Below are 19,193 nucleotides of genomic sequence, written 5' to 3' on the forward strand. Positions count from 1 at the left end.
GTAAACATGTTCATAAGGTTGGACCTTCATGTTCACCATCATCTTTTTTACACAGTTTACATGGTTTATATCGTATATAAACGTGTGATGCCACGCTTGTGACCGTTTGTTTGGGGGGGGGGGGGGGGGTTGTCCTAAACGAACGATGTTCGTTTATTGAGATTGTGCGACATTGTGCGACCGTCCGTCCCTAAGGACGACGTCTCTACTTTCAAGAGATGAACTGTCCAGTATTCATGATTGCAAAGTACAACTGCGGGCATCAGACCGTTGACCAACAGAACCTGTTACAAACAGAACACTTTTATGGCCTCTTTGCATGTACATGAATTGTCAGGAGGACTTCACATTTATTAGTGAACGTGAACTATGTAAAGTGGCCATACAACTGTTCTTCTCAAATGATGAAATGTAACAATTGTCTCTCTGTTTCCCAACATGCTGTGCCAAGAGTTATTGACCCAATTAATGTTTATTTTCCTGTGTGTAACAGGTTCCGTTTGTTAATGGTCTGATGTCAGTGATTGTAGATGAAAACAGATCCTTGGAAAGAGACATGGGCAAACTTGAGACGCTATTTTCATCTAGTATATTAATATTAATTAATCGATTCATAATTCAGTTTAACGGTAATTAGGTTGATCTAAGTCGTCTTCATATAGCATTGACAAGTTTATGCATCCAGATTTTTTCTATGACCCTGATGTCACCACCAATTTTTGACGGCATCCAAAAAATGACGTCATTGATGACGTAATTTATTTGGTTTGTCAAGCTGCAATGCTCCACAGAGATCTTACAGCTTAGTTACCAGTGATGACTAAACATCCTCCAGTCAATACAATAACATGTTATTCTTCAGTTAAAAACACACATAACAAACACACACGCAAATCTTCCGATCTGACCCAAGCCCGGCCGTTATTAATTCTTTACTTACCTGATGTTTGGTGGATGATCACTGCCGATAGCAAAGATATGTAAACCATCAACGGTAAAGGAAAACTGAGCTTCATGTCGGATATAATGTGTATATCAGTGTCTTCATTACTTTAGCTGGAATTACAAAATGTATACCAAGAATTAAAACAAGATAAAACATACGCGGACAAGCTTATCTTTGTTTGAGCAATGCATATTACGAATTACTTAGTGAGAACTTGAGAAGCTTAACGAGATATGAATTGTTGATTGCGAGATAACATACCTTAAAAGAGTCGAAAACATCACACGTACCTGCATGCAAATGTGAATATTGGCATATGTTTATAGCATTTATGTTAATTCATAAATCGCTGGCGATTCGTACATGTAGAAATAATACGAACGTTGCATGCCATCTTTCGTGTTCACAACAACTACTCATCGTGGGTTAGCCTAATGATGACTTTGATTTATGGAATAACAAAACGTTTTATAAACCCTTAAGTGTTACTTGGGAGGTTCAGGAATACGATGTATTATCTCGATGACACAAATACACGAGTAGAACATCCATCGTGGTCCATGTATATGTGCAGACGGTTGCGTCAAAAGCCCTGTATCGCTTTCTTATTTATAGGCCGTCATTCGAGATTTAGTCTGCAGAACTTATACGATATCCGTAACATGTTCCCATGTAATCATACATGTCGCGGTTTTAATACAACGTTCAACTGATTGGCGACAGACTCCATATATGCTCAAGATATGGATAGTTAGCTCTACTTACAAGTGGAATGTAATATTGTATGAGTTGATCTGCAGAGTATTATATCCTTAGGATATCAGTTCCTTGTCTAGCAACTTGCCAATTCTAATTTCAATTTGCCTGCTACAGTTTGTAATATTAACGTCAGATTTTAATTTACAACTTGAAAATTGAGATAAGTTGAAGTCTTTGAACTGGATTCGTACGCCGCGCCTCACATACTTTTAGACGTGTCAATATATGTGGAATGCTTCGTATCGTACGTTTACAATGATTCGATGATAGCCTATTTGTACACACCAAAAACGATTAATATTTACATGTAGAACGGAGAAAGAGGAAGGCGAGCGATAAAATAGTGCGTTGTGGAATCAATTTACAGAGTATGGATGGATACGTGGACAGTCAGTCAGTGGACGAACAGAGCACCGCCGACTTGCAATCTGTGATCTTTCGCAGCAGATGTAATCAATATACATATAAAATCCCTTTATACTGTCATCGTTACAACGATGGAATGCTTTCTCCGTGTATTCCGTCAATACATAATCCACTTTTCTTGCAATGCTAGTATCACACCAATCCACAGTTTTGAATGAATTCATAGTCAGAATACTAATGTTTGATGATACAGTCGACATGTGATAAAGGGCTTCTTATTTATCTCAGTCTGTTATTTCATTTGTTGGGAAAATTGTTAATAAGTCATACCATTGGCAACAACAAAATAGCAACGACACTAAAACTAGATTCTATATGGATACAAAACTTTCATCGTTTTCAACATTTTTACGAAATTGAGATATCAAATCCTTTCCATACCATACCAGAGAGAATTCCAACAACATTTACGATTTCGAGCTTCTTAAACACACAGCATGACAAGCAGCGACATAGTTCCGATGGGGTGGTGATCTCTTGACTCGCCAACAATCCATTTGATCACCATCCACGACCGAGAAGTGACATGGGAGCTGTTATGGCTTATCTTACTGAAGATGGAAGACGACAATACAAGATTTCCTTCGAGACCAACCAATCTGATTTCATCTTTTCATTATAATCAATAAATGTTTTATTGCGGCTTAACTTCTCCTTCACTGTACGTTACGTTTAGTAGACCAAACTAAATCAATATAGACAAGGTTCATTGCTTACCAACAGATCTAGTTCAAACGTTCGGAAAAGGTCAGACCCAGTGCAGTGTAGACATGTGATTTGTACTGAAATGGTATCGTTTGCGAGGTTGAAGAGGGTTGTCTTTTCAACATAAAAAGTGGCAATTGAATTATCACACCCACACAGCCACCACAACCTATACACAATACTATGGCTCGTGTGAAGAAACTTTAGTCTCACATATCTTATCCCAGTTACATAGTACATGTGTGTATATATCGCAGTAAGGTTAGCTGTAATTGAAGAAAATACACGAGCCCAGGATTTTGCACATAATCAGAATAAGTCCTTCCTAAAGTATCAGTGAATGAAGTGAAAGAATGATTCCTAATACTAGTTCAGAAGGATAACACCAACAGGTCTTCTCTTTTCGAAGACAAAGTATAGTATAGCAGAGTAGCTAGATATAGTAGAGTAGAGTACAGTAGAGTACAGTACAGTACAGTACAATAAAAATCATATATACGGAATAATACACATCTGCCCAGCCCCTTCGGACTTTTAAGTCACCCACCTCCAAAAAACAAAAACAAAAACAAAAACACCTATAAACTTACATACAATATAAACATAGAAGAAAAACACATCTGTGGTATTTATCTAAACAAAATGTTTTTCCTTCTCTCAAAACCATTATACAAATACATAACTATACGACGTGAGCATCATCATACGTTAAGGAAATGAGATTTTTCCTCAATATTTATATTCTTAAAATCAGAAAACGTGTCAAAAACTCTATTTACATCTGTGAACATAGTAATTCTGAGGTCGTCATAAAAACGAACGTTTCATGACAAAGTGTTTTTCGTCTTCAATTCCAATTCCAATTTCATTATAGAACATTCATATTCTATTTTCTAAAGTTTCATTTCTGAAACGTCCAGTTTCCACTCGGAATGGTAAAATCCCAAGTCTAATTTGTGCAAGGTATGAGAGGTGCATGCAACCTAGATATGTTCATTTGTACATATGGTTCGACTTTATGGTGATGTTTAAATGTTATAATATGTTCGTAAGTTTGCTTTCTCTATAACCTTTTGATCCAATTTCCCTCTCGTATAGTTAGCTAGTAATTTGATCCTACAGTCTGCTATATTACATGGTACCATATCAGTAAATTTATTGTCGCTGCCTAATTGATCGAGAGTAGCTCTTATTTCTGATGACATACATTATGTATTGTGTTGTTAAACGGTGTCTGAAATATAGGCCTAAAATTTACTAGTACAATTTACTAAGTACACACAGCAATGTCTACTCATAAAGTGATTAAATTACACTACAGGAGAAAATGGGTATACAAGTCAAAATACAATACATTGATATAATATAAGACTGGGTCAGTCTGGTTAGACAACCTTTCGCTGACAATCTGGATGTTGACATATTTCCATACATTTCATCGAGACACCAATAGTGTAACACTATTGGTGTCTCGATGAAATGTATGGAAATATAGGAATAAATAAATAAATAAATAAATAAATAAATAAATAAGTAAATAAACTGAAAAATATCATCCATTGTACCACAGCAGTCACGGTGACCACATGTAATCCCCCCCCCTCAACCATCCAAAAACAGATAACACAACACCCCCCCTCAAAAAAAAGGAAAAAAAAGTGAATATATATTTAACTACACAGAAAATCTGATAGACATGTCCAGTTTGGTCTATTACTAGATCAAATATGGTGATAGTACTATAGTGTGATGGAGGGTCTATGGCCCGGGGTGGGGTGGGGTACTTCCTTCTATTGGGTATACCTATATGTGCCGCCCTTTGGGGTGGGGTTTTCGCCCTTTGGTCTAAAATGGTAGTCTTTTTTTAGATAACGAGTCTAAAATTTGCACAGTTTTCTATTTTGTTTGGCCTAATTCGCTAGTTGACATTTTCATATCGACAATTATGTATTTTGTTCTAAAATGGAGTCTTCTAAAAACTTGAATGGTCTAAAATGGGGTATTGGCTTTTGGTCAAAATGGGATCTGGGGTTGGCAGCATTGGCCGCACATCCCTACCTGACCTGGCCAGTGGTACCTCCAGGGTCTATGGGTTGGGTTAGCAAATAGTGCAATAAAAAGCCAAACATGTACATGGATAATGCATCATAATGCATGTTCCGACCCAAAATATTAATAATAATAACATGACCCCAGGAACATGACACGCCAAATCCTATCAAAAAAAGAATGTCCCTGTAACTGGAACCATTTTCTTTTCCAGAAATATTTTATTTTCGACCTAATTATACTGTTGCACTTACTGAGGCATGTTTTATCGCCCAGTTATCAAACTGTTATCCAGCAAGTGAAAAGATGGCCGGAAGCGAGACTCAACCAGGGACACACCGAACAGTATACATAGTATACCAAGCTAGGCCAGACTAGATGTCCACCAACCCTACTACACTTTGAACTTCTTCCGCTTTGTAAATTGTAGTGGAAAACCGACCTGACGCACGCTCAAGTTTACCTCGTCGCCATGGAAATGTAGCCGAACATGATAAAGGCATCCTGGAACCTGCGACTTTGTACTACCAAACTGCGCCGCGTCAGGCTGCGGCTGGTGTTCATCGACCCGGTTACAAAACCATACCTGCACTTTACAAACTGACAGTGTGTTGACAAAGGAGTAAACAGAGTAAATACATCGCCTACCTTATTTACGACTGCCTATAGGCTATAGTGCTACATACACTCAAAACATCAAGCCAGTGCAAACACACATAGTGTCAACCGTGACAATATAGGTAGACGGCTAATTCGGCTAATCAGAAGGACTGAACCTTTCCATAATGAAGGTTTGGTGAATTTATCAAAGGGCAAAATGTTAACAAAATAATTAGTTCGAGCTACTTGTGCTTCCAAGCCAACACTAGTTTGTGGGTCAAAGGTTAAAAGTCTACTCTTTATACTCCTAGCGAGCGAATTTATATTAGATTTACAGAGAACATAAATGTTTTAAATAAGGTTTTATCAATTATTAAGAGCGAATCATAACATTGTGGTGAACACAAGGGAGTCGATTATAAAAATGTATAACTTTGTTGCCTAATAAATAGTTGAATATGTGGTATAAATACTAAATGTGCCACACTGTACTATGATCAACACACAAACACGGTGTTCTTATCACTACACGGCATCGCGATAATTAGGTATCATCACGTACCACTGTTGCTATCATAAAACGTGTATCGAAGGCTAACAACGATGTGTTTTTTTCGTACAAGAAACAGCCCCGTTATTAAACCACTGGCTTTCTTTTATTCATGTATTATTTTTACTTGCATATTATGTACCTGAAACGTGTTACAGCAGTGATCCTTATCCGAGTGAAAGTTACCATATTTTGGTAACTAAAATTTGATACGTTATATTAGTGATAGAAAACACTCCGACCAGACATATCAGTATGCCATTATTATGATCAACACATTTATGATATTGACATCAAACAAAACAGTCACGTGACATCGCAATGTACCAATGTTAGTAAAAACACTTTGACAAGAATCATTACTGAGGTAAAATGAGATGAATCGACCAACTCTTCCAATTAAAAGGTCAAGGTTGAAATAGCTATAAAATGTACCATTTCAAATGTCGTATTATTCAAATCTGATATTTATTCACACCAAGCAAATTTTCACCCCAAGGCAACGTTAGTATTATGTTGATGATTTCAGGAGGCGGAAATATTGATGACAGCGTCAACACAGATGTGATAGAATAATTGGATAATTCATCATCACATCAGGGTATATGGCAATTTTTTTTTATGTTTATGATAACTGTGTGTCACCATCTGCTTGGGCTCAAAAAGAATATTTCATCTGCAGTGTAAAAGTATCTATAACAGCATTATCGACCTCACCACAATACTGGATTGCCAGAATCTCATCTCTACTCCTGTAGGTCATATATAGCCACTTTGCACAGACACTCGTGATGGTGAAGTAAAATGAAAATTTATGGTCCTACGGAGTTGTGCTAAGTAGCAATAAACAACGAATTATTATACGGTCATCAGATGACTGTAGATTCAGTGAAAGATTGGTCGTCGCATTTGCTTAGCTGTATTAAACCAGAACCACTCGCTAATGAATAAACCTCGCTAATTCTAAACTTTGGATTATATTAGTGAGTGGTTACACGGTCGCAAACACTTGAACGACGACGAGGCTAGGGCAGGCGTGCAGCGTACATGTTGTAGCTCATCTACTCGTTACTAGTATCTACGACGAGATATACGAGCTGAGATAGAGTGAGCTCGTTTTCAGTTTTATGAAATACTTGACAGGCAGATGAACAATGATTGATCATGACACTACATTTACTTGATGGATGCAAGACATATATTGAAAGGTCTCTGGTTAGCCATCCTTCCAACTTGGAGTTTTATCACGTGCCTGGCATCTTCAATCCAAACATAACTGGTTTTTTTCTCTCTCAGCAAAAAAATGTTATTTACTTTTTTAAAAAATCATATCAAACATTACGAAACTTAGCACCACGATGTGCGAGGCCACATACGAATTATTGCTGGAATGTGATAACACATTCAACCAACACTCCAAATTAATTTCAAAATGTGTTTGAAGTTCTGTATAACAGGATATTTGTCATCATGTTTGTACACCCATTCATTTTAACGAGAAGTGCTGACCACATATAGTACACATACACACACGCGGGAACACAGATTTGCTGGGCTTAGTTGGAATCAATCAGATTGAACTATTAGCATCTTTGTCACGCCATATGCATACACTCTCAATTTAATCAATCAGTTACATGATAGCGAATAGTCGAATTACGTGACACACGGAATCCCATCCACACATTTCATTATCACGATTGAATGCAGAAATTGCAGAGATCACCGGCGTAATTGAACGATTGCTAAATTGTCAACGCTTGCAGTATAACTTATTAGTAGTGTATGCTGTGGGGGTTAAAGAGAATCGTCACATTGACGACGCCATGACGCGTCGACGTGACTAAACTATTCATACGTGGGGATGGCCATGGCGGTGGGTCTGTCGTCATTACGTAATTATTGTCATCGACTTGTTCGCAAGTTTCTGATATGGACGTACACAGAAGTAATTCTCCGTTTTTTGATCGATGACGTTAATGTGATTCCCGTATGTCTAATACCAGATTAGTAATATATATATATATATATATATATATATATATATATATATATATATATATATATATATATATATATATATATATATATATATATATATATATATATATATATATATATATATATATATATATATATATAGTGCTCTATACCGCAGTGGCAGAGCGTAATAGTTTTGGTAGTACTGGAACTCTTTCTTGGTTGTAACTCGGAGTTTCACGCATAGTGCGATCATCAGACACCGAGTTATATATATATATATATATATATATTTGGTACATTACGATTCAACCAACACTCCAAATTAATTTCAAAAAGTGCAACACTCCAAATTAATTTCAAAAAGTGTTTGAAGTTCTGTATAACAGGATATTTGTCATCATGTTTGTGGTGATGAAGGTTGATCATTGCATGATATGAAACACTACGGGTGAACAGTTAAGAGGAAACTTAATGTCTTTTTTCGAAATGGATCGGTGGGTTGGCATTTTATCATCATAATTAAAATTGAATGAACTTCCAATCCTTAGTTTTCGTTAAATATAGACAAGTTTTCCATCTGGGAAATACTACATAGCTCGAGTAGGCCATTGTGGATTTGAAGTTCCTATATGACTATATATTATTATATACTTGCTGGGTATACACGCTGTCTCAAATGTTTAGTAAATCAGTCACATAGTAATTGTATATTGTAAATTAAAGTACGTGCATTACGAGATGACATTTCCGCTTTTCTAGATTCTAGAAATCTTGCCATTTGGGTAAATCTATATTTTTTTTATTTACCTCATCAGTCTGCAAATCATTAACCTACCATTCAAAAACTTCGCTATGCGAAATCAGGTCTTTGTGTTTTAAAAAAGTTTAATCCAGTACATTGAATGTGCTACGATATGTATGTTAGGGTTGTGCAATATTTCCAGGAAACCAAGCAGTATGGCGTATGTTACATGTAGCCTAGATACACTTATTTGTGAAATGTGATAAAATATTAATTTCCGTTTTGACGAAGATACTTTGGGATCCTGGCATAATTATGAAAAGGGTTATGCAGGATACAAATACGTACACGAAATACTAGTACATTCAGGCAAACATCGAAGGAAAAGATAACTATTGGATGTTTTTTTTTACCGTTTGAAGTTTTCCATAGTAATCAATCCATTCCCTGACATCAGGGAGCTCGGAGAAGGATCGTGATATGCCCGCCAAAACTTATATCTAGTTAATCTCAAGAGTGCTCTCAGACCATGTCACTATCAGTCGCGGAGTAAATTAAAGTACGTGCATTACCACTATGATATTTCCGCTCGAATCTCTAGATTCTAAGAACATCGCATGTCGGTAAAACTAGTAATAAGGCCTGTGTTGACCTACAATATATAACAACAGTCGTTTAACTATTAACCTAGACTTAGAGTTCTAAATCTACCATATACGATCGAAGCCTTTTTTTTTCGAATTTTTATTTCTTTTTACCTCTCTACTTTTTCTTCGTTTATCCGTTATCTTTGTAATAATATATTATGAGTATACTATAGCATTTATTTACAGACAGAATGGACTTTTAACACTTCCGGGAAACCAAGCCTCGGAACATGACGTATGTGTAGGTACATACGCCTATTTCGGAAATACGGTAAGTAACGCGGTTTTCCGCTTGCCAAAGATACGGCGTGGGGATCTTATTGGTTGGCAAAAGGGCTATGCGTGGTGTACATGTACGGAATAAATTCAGGCAAACTGAATCGAACTGAATTTATGTCATAAGAATATGCTATTCAGGCAAACATAAGAAAAGAAGATATTTTTTTTAATGTGTTTTACGTTTTGAAGTTCTACATACAATCACGCGCTTAGTTAATTTATTCACTACTTAGAAAATGTCTTCTATCAATACATGGAATACACATGAGTGACTCCTGTTACGTGAGTTATGTATGTCTGGGTGTCAAATGTATAAATTCCTACATTAGAATTAATTGAAGTTTTGGCATGTCAATATTGCAGTCTTTAGGAAGACAACTATATAAGAACAGCAAATATACCTAAAACAAACATGAAGGCGACTACGTGTGTTTTGTCTCGCTTCTCGATGTAGTTGTTAGGGAGGGTCCGACAACATTATACCCCTGGTACATGTACTTCTTGCAATTCTGTAGCTCATATCAAACACGTGGAAGGGATTTAGACTATACAAATTTGCAGACATTGGAACATGATGGATGTACGGAGAGAGAGAGAGAGAGAGAGAGAGAGAGAGAGAGAGAGAGAGAGAGAGAGAGAGAGAGAGAGAGAGAGAGAGAGAGAGAGAGAGAGAGAGAGAGAGAGAGAGAGAGAGAGAGAGAGAGAGAGAGAGAGAGAGAGAGAGAGAGAGAGAGAGAGAGAGAGAGAGAGAGAGAGAGAGAGAGAGAGAGAGAGAGAGAGAGAGAGAGAGAGAGAGAGAGTGAGTGTGTGTGTGTGTCATTGGCAAAATGACCAACAACTCTGCTGTTCCCATAAAAGTCGAATGAATGAGTTTCATTGTTGAGAACCATTACTAGACGTCCAAGTTAGTAGTAAACACACAATACTACACGTATGCTGTAAATTGACATCGTGGACGCTGATGTATTGTCTGGTATCGGGCACAGCATGTCAACAAGTGTCACGTGTTACATGTTATTTCACACCGAAGTTTTGACAGATACAATCCATACATACATGCAGGCAATTTGTGAAGATAACAAATGGCGTCGTGTTATACGAAATAGAACGTCTATGCGTCGTGGCAGGTCCCTGTTCGTGTTCGAACAAATTGTAAATTATTACGATCGTGTATGTGAGTAGATGTCTCACAATAAATCAAGGTTACGACAAGCCATATAAACAATTATCGTGCTAACGCTCTCCATAGACGGTGTCTACTTGATTTGTTTACATGTATTATACTTTAATCCTGACTTATATCAGACACAAGGTACACTCGACCCGTACACATATGTAAACTAAACACGCCCCTCCTTCATCGTGGAATGATGACGTCATAAGTCAAAATATAGATTCTATAAAGCCGTGATGATTCCGGCGGGTAGATAATCCTAAATGTAGAACGATATCTAAAGATTCAGACAGTGTCTATTTTATTACTGAGCTGTCGAAGGGTGGACAAAAACCAACGGGTCGGTTTGAAACATGATAGACTAAACGTACACGCGGATTAAATTTCATAAGAATGCACCCACGAATTAACGGCGGATATCCTTCATCATCTTAAGAAAACATTGACACTACATAAGTAACCATTGGCTAAATGCGTTTTTATAAGAACTTGACATGGTGTTCACATACTTCCACACAAACAAACAAACAAACATAAACAAATAACAACAAAACACACATACACACGTAAACAAAATACAAATACGATAATTAATGAGAAAATCAGGAACCTAGTACACCAAACAAACAAGCAAAAGCGACCTGTAACTTAAAATGTGTCGCAAATATATATAAAAAAGTAAACATGCAATAAAACTATATAAATATGGAGAAGCATATATTAATGTTTGATGTAGACTATATAATTAGCAAAGAAGTGGCATGTGACGTTAGAGCAATCGTGAACATTATAGTGTATGCCCAATACGGGCCGTTTCATTCATTTGTTAGGGAAAACATGCCAGTGTGAGTTCAAGGCGAGTCCAACTGAATGGGCGATACATCCACATGCCAAGGATGGCTATAGAGTGGACTGATTGTACACCTTTACTGCACACGTCACATTTTCGTCATTTTGTCTAATGACTCTAAAGCGCTAAGGAGTGTAACAGTTAGATTAGGGGGTTGTTGCAGGTTAAGCCTCCCTAACGTAAACTCGATTTGAACCATCAGTCACAAATGGCCACTGTTCTGCCTCCTCCATGAATTGCACGTATTCAATCATAGACCTCGTTGGTGGAGGGTATATGATTCAATAGACCACAGTCTCAGAACTATGTGTAGGCGCATTGATGTTTCTTCGGCCTATACAATTCACGTGGGTCGAACAAATTACATGTTGCAGTAAAACGCAGCAAACATGTACTACAGTACTACTTTCAAGTTTCTGTATGTCAGATGTATCGACAATAGAATCTGATCTACGTGTCACGGGTACGTACGTACACAAAGGACACATTACGAGATCCGTTTTAATTACTCAAGGTGTAACAACGACATTGTAAACAATGTTGTACAGTGGTGACCCCTATCGACCGTGTGGCTTCTCTGAAGTACGACAAGCAGACGCGACTACAGACGGAGGGGAAGACTACATGCATGCCATCCCTGGATCGGCAGCGCCCATTTATAAGCCCCAGTCATCTCTTCTCGACACTTGGCGACAGATATGCACCAATTCCTTCAGCACAGATTCTTGAACCTCGTCGAGTGTTTGAAGGTGACTAAATAAATGTGGGAGTCAAGTTACATTGCTAGAGTACAAGTATCAACCTACCTCGGTCCGAGTCTTTACGAAACTGTACGTATCTTTGGATAACGTTTCAACGGTCTTCCGATTCCGTTTACTTCGCGGTAGTCAAGATGAAAATCACGTTATACATACGAACAACTCGAAAACACAAAAAATAGTCACAATATAACGATACGAGCGTCACGACACCACGTTATGTACACTAAGACTAACTACAACTCTGACAATGAGTTAAAGCGCATGCGTAGTAGTCCAAAGGCTCCAGTTTGACCTTCCGAGGTCTAATTAGTTATAAAGCCTCAGAGGTCACTGTCCCCTCCGATTACAATGGGGGATTATGTAACTGTAAACAAGACCGATTGGCTGTCGCGGGTAACTTTATAGTGCACTGTAAACTGAAATAAAACGTTGTTCTAAATATATGGCTATAATTATATTTGTTGAATTATATTAGTTATTGATGGAATCATATATTATTAAAATTTATTTCTTATTAATTTTGCTCACATTCAATAGTGACAACAACACTCGACATTGTGAATAACACATTGGGTCTTGTGGATGTTATTACAAAAACTAAATGTGTGTATGTCGCCTTTTTAAAAAATAAAACCGCAATGATAGGAAACAGTAAAAACTAATAAAGCTGCAAGCCTTATTAAACGAAGGGAAAAAACAATTTCTCTCTCTCTAGAGAGAAATAAAATAAGCTTTTGATGTGCAGCTCGGGCTGCTGTGATCAAGGTATATTAGAATGTCACGCAGCAATGGTCCATCAATAATGATTAATGAAGCCCTCGGGTAGCGAGTACAATGTGAGTTTACACGTTACCTTACTTAATTAAGTCGATATGTAAGATTAGCGGTTAGACAGGTAACGATATTGAGCGATAATGTACACCTGTGACACTAACATTGAATGCACGTCATATATATAGTGGAGCGTTCTACGTTCAAACCTGTACGTATACATTAGATATTGTAAATCCCAGCACCGTGCCGCGGTCCAACGCTATAAATCGTTTATTAGCCCTTTTGTGGTAATGTGACTCACGTGGAATCACATGCGTTCCATAAGCGCAAATTTTCTAATGTGCTGACTCGCGAGTGTTATGTTTTACTGGGAGAAAAATGTGTACAGCGATTACATATCACGTACAAGTTCAAGTTGAAGCAATGTAAAGAGTTGTCGACAACTGTCGTATTACAGCATACAACATGTATATCGTTATTACCGTCCCATTGTATGTTTTCACATGATGCCTCCCGCCATTTACATTATTTATTTATTTATTTATTTATTTATTTATTTATTTATTTATTCATTCATTTTATTGCATCCCTTTTGTATCAGGGGCTCACTAAGCATCGTTAGGAGCAGCACTTACTGAAAATTAAAATACACACACTACTAAAAAATTAGAGAAGATATGACTAGTATAATCACATAATTATTACATTGTTGAAAATAACATTTCACGTTTCCCTTTGATTTAGAACCGATGTTGCAGTACGCACAGCGTTGACGTTTAATATAAATTCGTCACGGTTAACACGTTGAATTGAGTCTCGAGTTTACTCTACATGACTGTTTAAATGTGGGAATGCTATGATAATCAACTGCATACTGTATACGTAATACATGTACCGCAAAACAAACTGACTGTTATATATTCATTAAAGACATCACGTTTTTAAAAAAAAATTACTTATGCACATATTTTCATAACTGTTGCTGTTAATTTTGAAGTATTTACATGTAGTTAGGGAGCCCTTAGCAGTTACAGGGGGGGGGGGGATTCAAACCCGGTCTGTGGTGTGAAATGTGACCCTCCCCCAGTCCATAATTATTTGATTTGACAAACATTTGTTCTGGGAGAGACATACTTTACAGATAGGAATTAATGAGGAGAAGAAAAGTAAAGTTTTAAAACATGACCCACCCCTCTGTTTACATATTTTTCAAAGACATGGTAAAATGCTGTCGAATATGAAAAGGGACACGAGTCTTAGAATCAATGTTACTGTTGTCACCACATTGGTAATTTTAAAGACGTAAGGATAAATAAAAAAGTAGCGTGTTTCCGATAACTTTAAGCCACCGACCCTAACTATTTTTTTTTTTACATCATCATCATGGAAAAATGTACGACAATTTACTTATATTTCCCCGTAGATGTTCTTGCCAGAGTATTTTTGGTTACTTTAAAAAAAACTCACATTCGAATTCCAGAGAGAAACGGTGTCATGTCAGCATATAACAGCTAGCACAGTCTGCATATTATGTTTGTCTATTTCTGAATCACATGATTGTCTTCATTTATTTATTTTACACCTCATCAACTGTTACAGAAATATTGTGACCAACGAGCATCTTGTTTTGGGGTCGAAGTAATTAATAAAAATAAAATGTTAAATAAAATAGAATCCCAACCTACCTACCGTAATTTCTGAAGTCATGTTATCGGAAACAAAACTTTTATTTAACTATACTACGAGCACCGCAGTGCACACTGCATTGTTACCATGGATGTAATTGGCAGAGCTCGAGCTGAAGGCCTGAACTCCAAAAGCCTAGACAGGCGCGCTACTCACATTGTCTGGACCGATCGGTCAACACCCTCGGCTCACTTCACCACAATATCGATCCCCAATATCTTACCACACCTTTCCCTTAATTTCATGTGAGATCCACTCCTCTTCTCAACTGAGTCGTGTTTGCAGTGGCACAGCACTGCTCACTGACATGGCGCCCTCTATAGTCGGATAGATTTTCGTAATAGAATAGAATAGAATTCCGTAATGCTCTCGTCACACCAACATGAACACAGTTAGAATTAACCAACTTTGACTAAAAATATAATACTCAGGAAAATAATAAAACTGATAATTATCGAAAATATTTCGTGCCAGGACGATGAACCTTCATTCAATTCCAAGCATCAAACAAAGTCGTCACCTTGTGTAAACCTTGATATTTCCGAGTTCTTTCATTGATTAGTTCAATTAAAAATAAGACAGGGACAAATAAGGAAGACAAAATGGTTTTTGTTTTATATCCAGGGAAACGTGAGCAGGTGGGAATAATTGACCCAAATAGTGATTTCTTGTCGAGAGAATGATGATTTCATCCACAGCCCATCATGAGGCGCTCGAAAAATTATCTTTTTAATTGTGATTCCGATAGCATGGCCTCATGATCAGAAAATAGGGTTGGTAGGTCCGGAAATTATTTCATTTTATCTTTTTAATTGTTTGAATGTTCACAACTGGTACATCGCCTACCACATGAGGACGCTGGCAAAGCCTGCACCCCACGCTAAATATAATCGTATATACGAGGTAGTAGTTCTATCATACTGGGGAACCTTACAAATACCACCATTCTTACTAAACATTCGGTTATTAGATAGATACTTTTATTATAAGATAGAATATTGATACACATCGTGTAAAGTTTCCCTATAACTGATGTAGATTTAATCAAATCATTAACACAGTATTAAAAGTCCCCATAAGATGTAAAAATGACAGTAAGACCCAGTTTTAGTAAAAGCACAGGGGCTTGGAATTGGCCTTATTTGTTTACATATATTTGTTTACAAATATTTACTTTTTTGCATAAAAAATATATTTTCCTCACAAGATACCATGTAATGAAGTAATGATTTGGAAAAACTTCTGTTGTGTTTTTCCTCCCCCTCAACCGATGATCCTTCCTCGACCCCTCTTCCCATGAAGAAGGTCTTTTGTCATGATAAGAGGGAACCAGGAAGGGTCACTGGTTGAGGGCGCTCAGTAGAACTTATAACAAATTAATAAGGTAGTCATGGTAATAAAATATATGACATGTAGTTCCTTCTTGATCTTCCGATCAAGTTTTTGGCGAAGAAAATATCGTTCATATTATTGTGTATTCTTGCGGTTTGTTTGCGGTTCATTTGTTGCACAGCAACGTGACTATGACGCTGTTACTAACACAACATCAGGCAACATTGCTCCTTAAAAACAAATAAGTTGGATTAGAAGATAGTATATATGCGCAAGCTCAGACATGGTAGCTGTGTAATTACAGTCACAGGATCACAGCCAACCTAAAACTTGGATTGTAATGAGAAGTTTATGTTGTATTGTGTTTGTTAGGCTCATCTTGTATTCTGTAATATGTTAATTGCTAAGTACGCCTGCATAATATATGTTATAGAGGTAGGCCTACTACCACATCATAAAAGTCCTGCTTATTGACGTCGCATGGACGTATAATGCCACCGTGAAAACCAAGTGTCACGCGTCAGTAACATGGTGATATGTGTACACGTAATCGTACATAAAGACAAAGTTAGCCATAATAGTACTTTCTTGTAATGTTACCTCGTAAACAACCTGTACATTGATAGTAGCTTTGCGAAATGTGTCCTACGTAAGTTCTTCATGGTACTACATAAGACATACAAAGGTGACACTAGTATTACGAACAGTTGCATCTTGGATATCGTATGATGCATGCTGGCTGTGTAGCAAACAAATATGTCAACGTTTTGGCGAATTCGTAACTGTTTGCCTTTAGTGGACGGTCATTTTTAACTGACTTGCAGGTGTTAAACATCATGGATTTTCTCAAACTGTCCTCAGGCCCTTCCCCCCAACCCAATGACCAAAGTAAAAGTGGTACCCACCCAGAAAAGACCACACTTTCCGATTTAACCCTCACATGTGTAAATATTTGACAATTATAGCTTAGAAGGAAAGGCATGCCATATTAAATATGTTCTTACATTCCATCTAATTCCTAATTTCAGGTAAATACGTATATTTAGCAAGATGTTGAAGTGGACTGTCATGTTGTTGTTTTTTATTGCCCTCTCCATTGGTAAGTAGCAGTCCTAGTTGTTCCATGAAATTCCATTGGTAAGTACAATTGTTAGCACTGCCCTCTGATCAGTACATAGTGGTGCTGGCTATCCTGTCTCCATCAGTATCCATGCAAGTCATCCTATTTATAAATATCAATGATAATTATATTTTAGTAGCAGTGCGCTTTTTACTGACCATCAGTATATGTCAGAGCCGGCTGCCCTTTTGTTGGTGAGTATCAGTGCTGGCTGCCCCTTTCGGTAGTGAGTATCAGTGCTAGCTGCCCTCTTATTAGTGAGTATCGGTGCAGGCAGCCCTTTTATTGGGGAGTACAGTGCTGGCTGCCCTGTGTATACTTATTTTGAGTGTCAGAGCTGGCTGCACTTTCCATCCATAAGGAAGGAAGGAAGGGAGTAAGTAAGGAAGCAAGCAAGCAAGCAAGTACGTACTATTTCTGGTTCCCATTTCTATTTGTAAATGTCAGTTATGGTAGTTGCCCGGCGTTTAATTGGTAAGACTTAAAATGCCAGTGTTGGTACCCCGGTGATGATCAATCGTCCCTATTTAAAATCATCCTAATTAAACTCGTCCCTTCAATTTACAATTGTATAATGTTCAACTCATCCCAATTTTAATCCGTTCCACTGCAGCCCTGTGACAGGCCTTCCCATTGCACATGTTGTCTGTCAGCTAGTACTTGGTGCGCTGTCCTATTGCTGCAAGTATAAATACTGGTCGTACTAGGGGCAAGTATATCAGGGATAGGGAATGTGTATTTTAGAGAGATTGTGTTAGAGGGGTTGGATTAAAAATGTGATAATGTATTGACTCTACGTCCCCTTTGTACATGATCATAAACAGCGCCATCTATCACCGCGTGAACAAGACTAAAAGTTTGCACTCAGTCGAAAGCTGTCATTTTATCAAATAATGCTGTGTGCATTGGTTACAATTTTAGTACTCACGAGAATGTTACACATTGCTTTTAGTAAATTATAATATTGAGTGATATACAAATATTTCTCTCACTTTGATTACTCGCAGACAATGCTGTATCAATACAATGTTACTCCTGTACTAATTTTGTTGGAACCGAATTCGGTGGAGAATGTATAAAGCCAGACTCTACTACCGATACAGTGGCTAATTGTGCCACCTCTTGTAAGGTAATTCTTTTAAATACTAGTAAATTTACCTCCCACAAACGTGGGGCGGGCGGGGCGGGGGTTGGGGGTGGGGGGAGGGAGGAGATAGACATGTCTCCCTGTTTCTTATCGGTATCCTAAATCGAATTATAAGAAATTCAGTATGTAAGCTTATAAATATTCTTTACAGTTATTGCTATCATTGCTAAATGATTAGATTTTGATTAAAAATGCATATTTTCAAATTAGCTTAATTTACATAATTGTGAATATGGTAGTATGATGCATTTGTGCTTTTCACTATTTGTTCTGCTTCATTTTTGCCTTAGGCCTAAAATAAATTGTGTGGTTTCGATTACGCTCAATTTTAGAATAGGTGGGGGATGGGGTAGGTAGATTTCTTTTCGGGGGGGGGGGGTTCATATGTGAGTATCTAGTTCAGTTACTATACTATACTATACTATACTATGCTTTCCGTTGTTTTCCATTTGGTCTCTGTGTTATTGGTTTCTTCCCATGGCCCATCAGATGTACAGCCATTACAGATTGGAAGAACAGTTTAATGTTGTCTTTTCAAGTTGATGTCAGTTCCCGCATCCATTGCTTCTCGCGAGACTTCACAATTTTCGTGATTTTAGCATTTTATTCTCGAATACGTTAAAAATGTTTAGGGTCGGCAGTGAAAAACTAGGTGGCGTAAAA

General features: G+C 37.4%; 1 protein-coding gene across 2 annotated transcripts in view; it reads right to left on the reverse strand.

Annotated features, from left to right (window-relative positions):
* The window catches only part of LOC144453576 (uncharacterized), a 35,597-nt gene that overhangs the window by 12,475 nt on the left and 3,929 nt on the right, over positions 1 to 19,193 (reverse strand). The window contains exons 1-2 of one of the 2 annotated variants that reach the window (XM_078144908.1): positions 12,517 to 12,684; positions 941 to 1,056 (exon numbers count right to left, since the gene is read on the reverse strand). In XM_078144908.1, coding sequence (XP_078001034.1) covers positions 941 to 1,016 — 76 coding nt within the window. In that variant the 5' untranslated portion in view covers positions 1,017 to 1,056; positions 12,517 to 12,684. Of the gene's footprint in view, positions 1 to 940; positions 1,057 to 12,516; positions 12,685 to 19,193 lie in introns of those variants that run through there. The other variant, XM_078144900.1, reaches the window with a different exon arrangement.

The sequence above is a fragment of the Glandiceps talaboti genome, chromosome 1 (genome assembly GCF_964340395.1).
Source record: "Glandiceps talaboti chromosome 1, keGlaTala1.1, whole genome shotgun sequence".
Taxonomy (NCBI): Eukaryota; Metazoa; Hemichordata; class Enteropneusta; family Spengelidae; genus Glandiceps; species Glandiceps talaboti.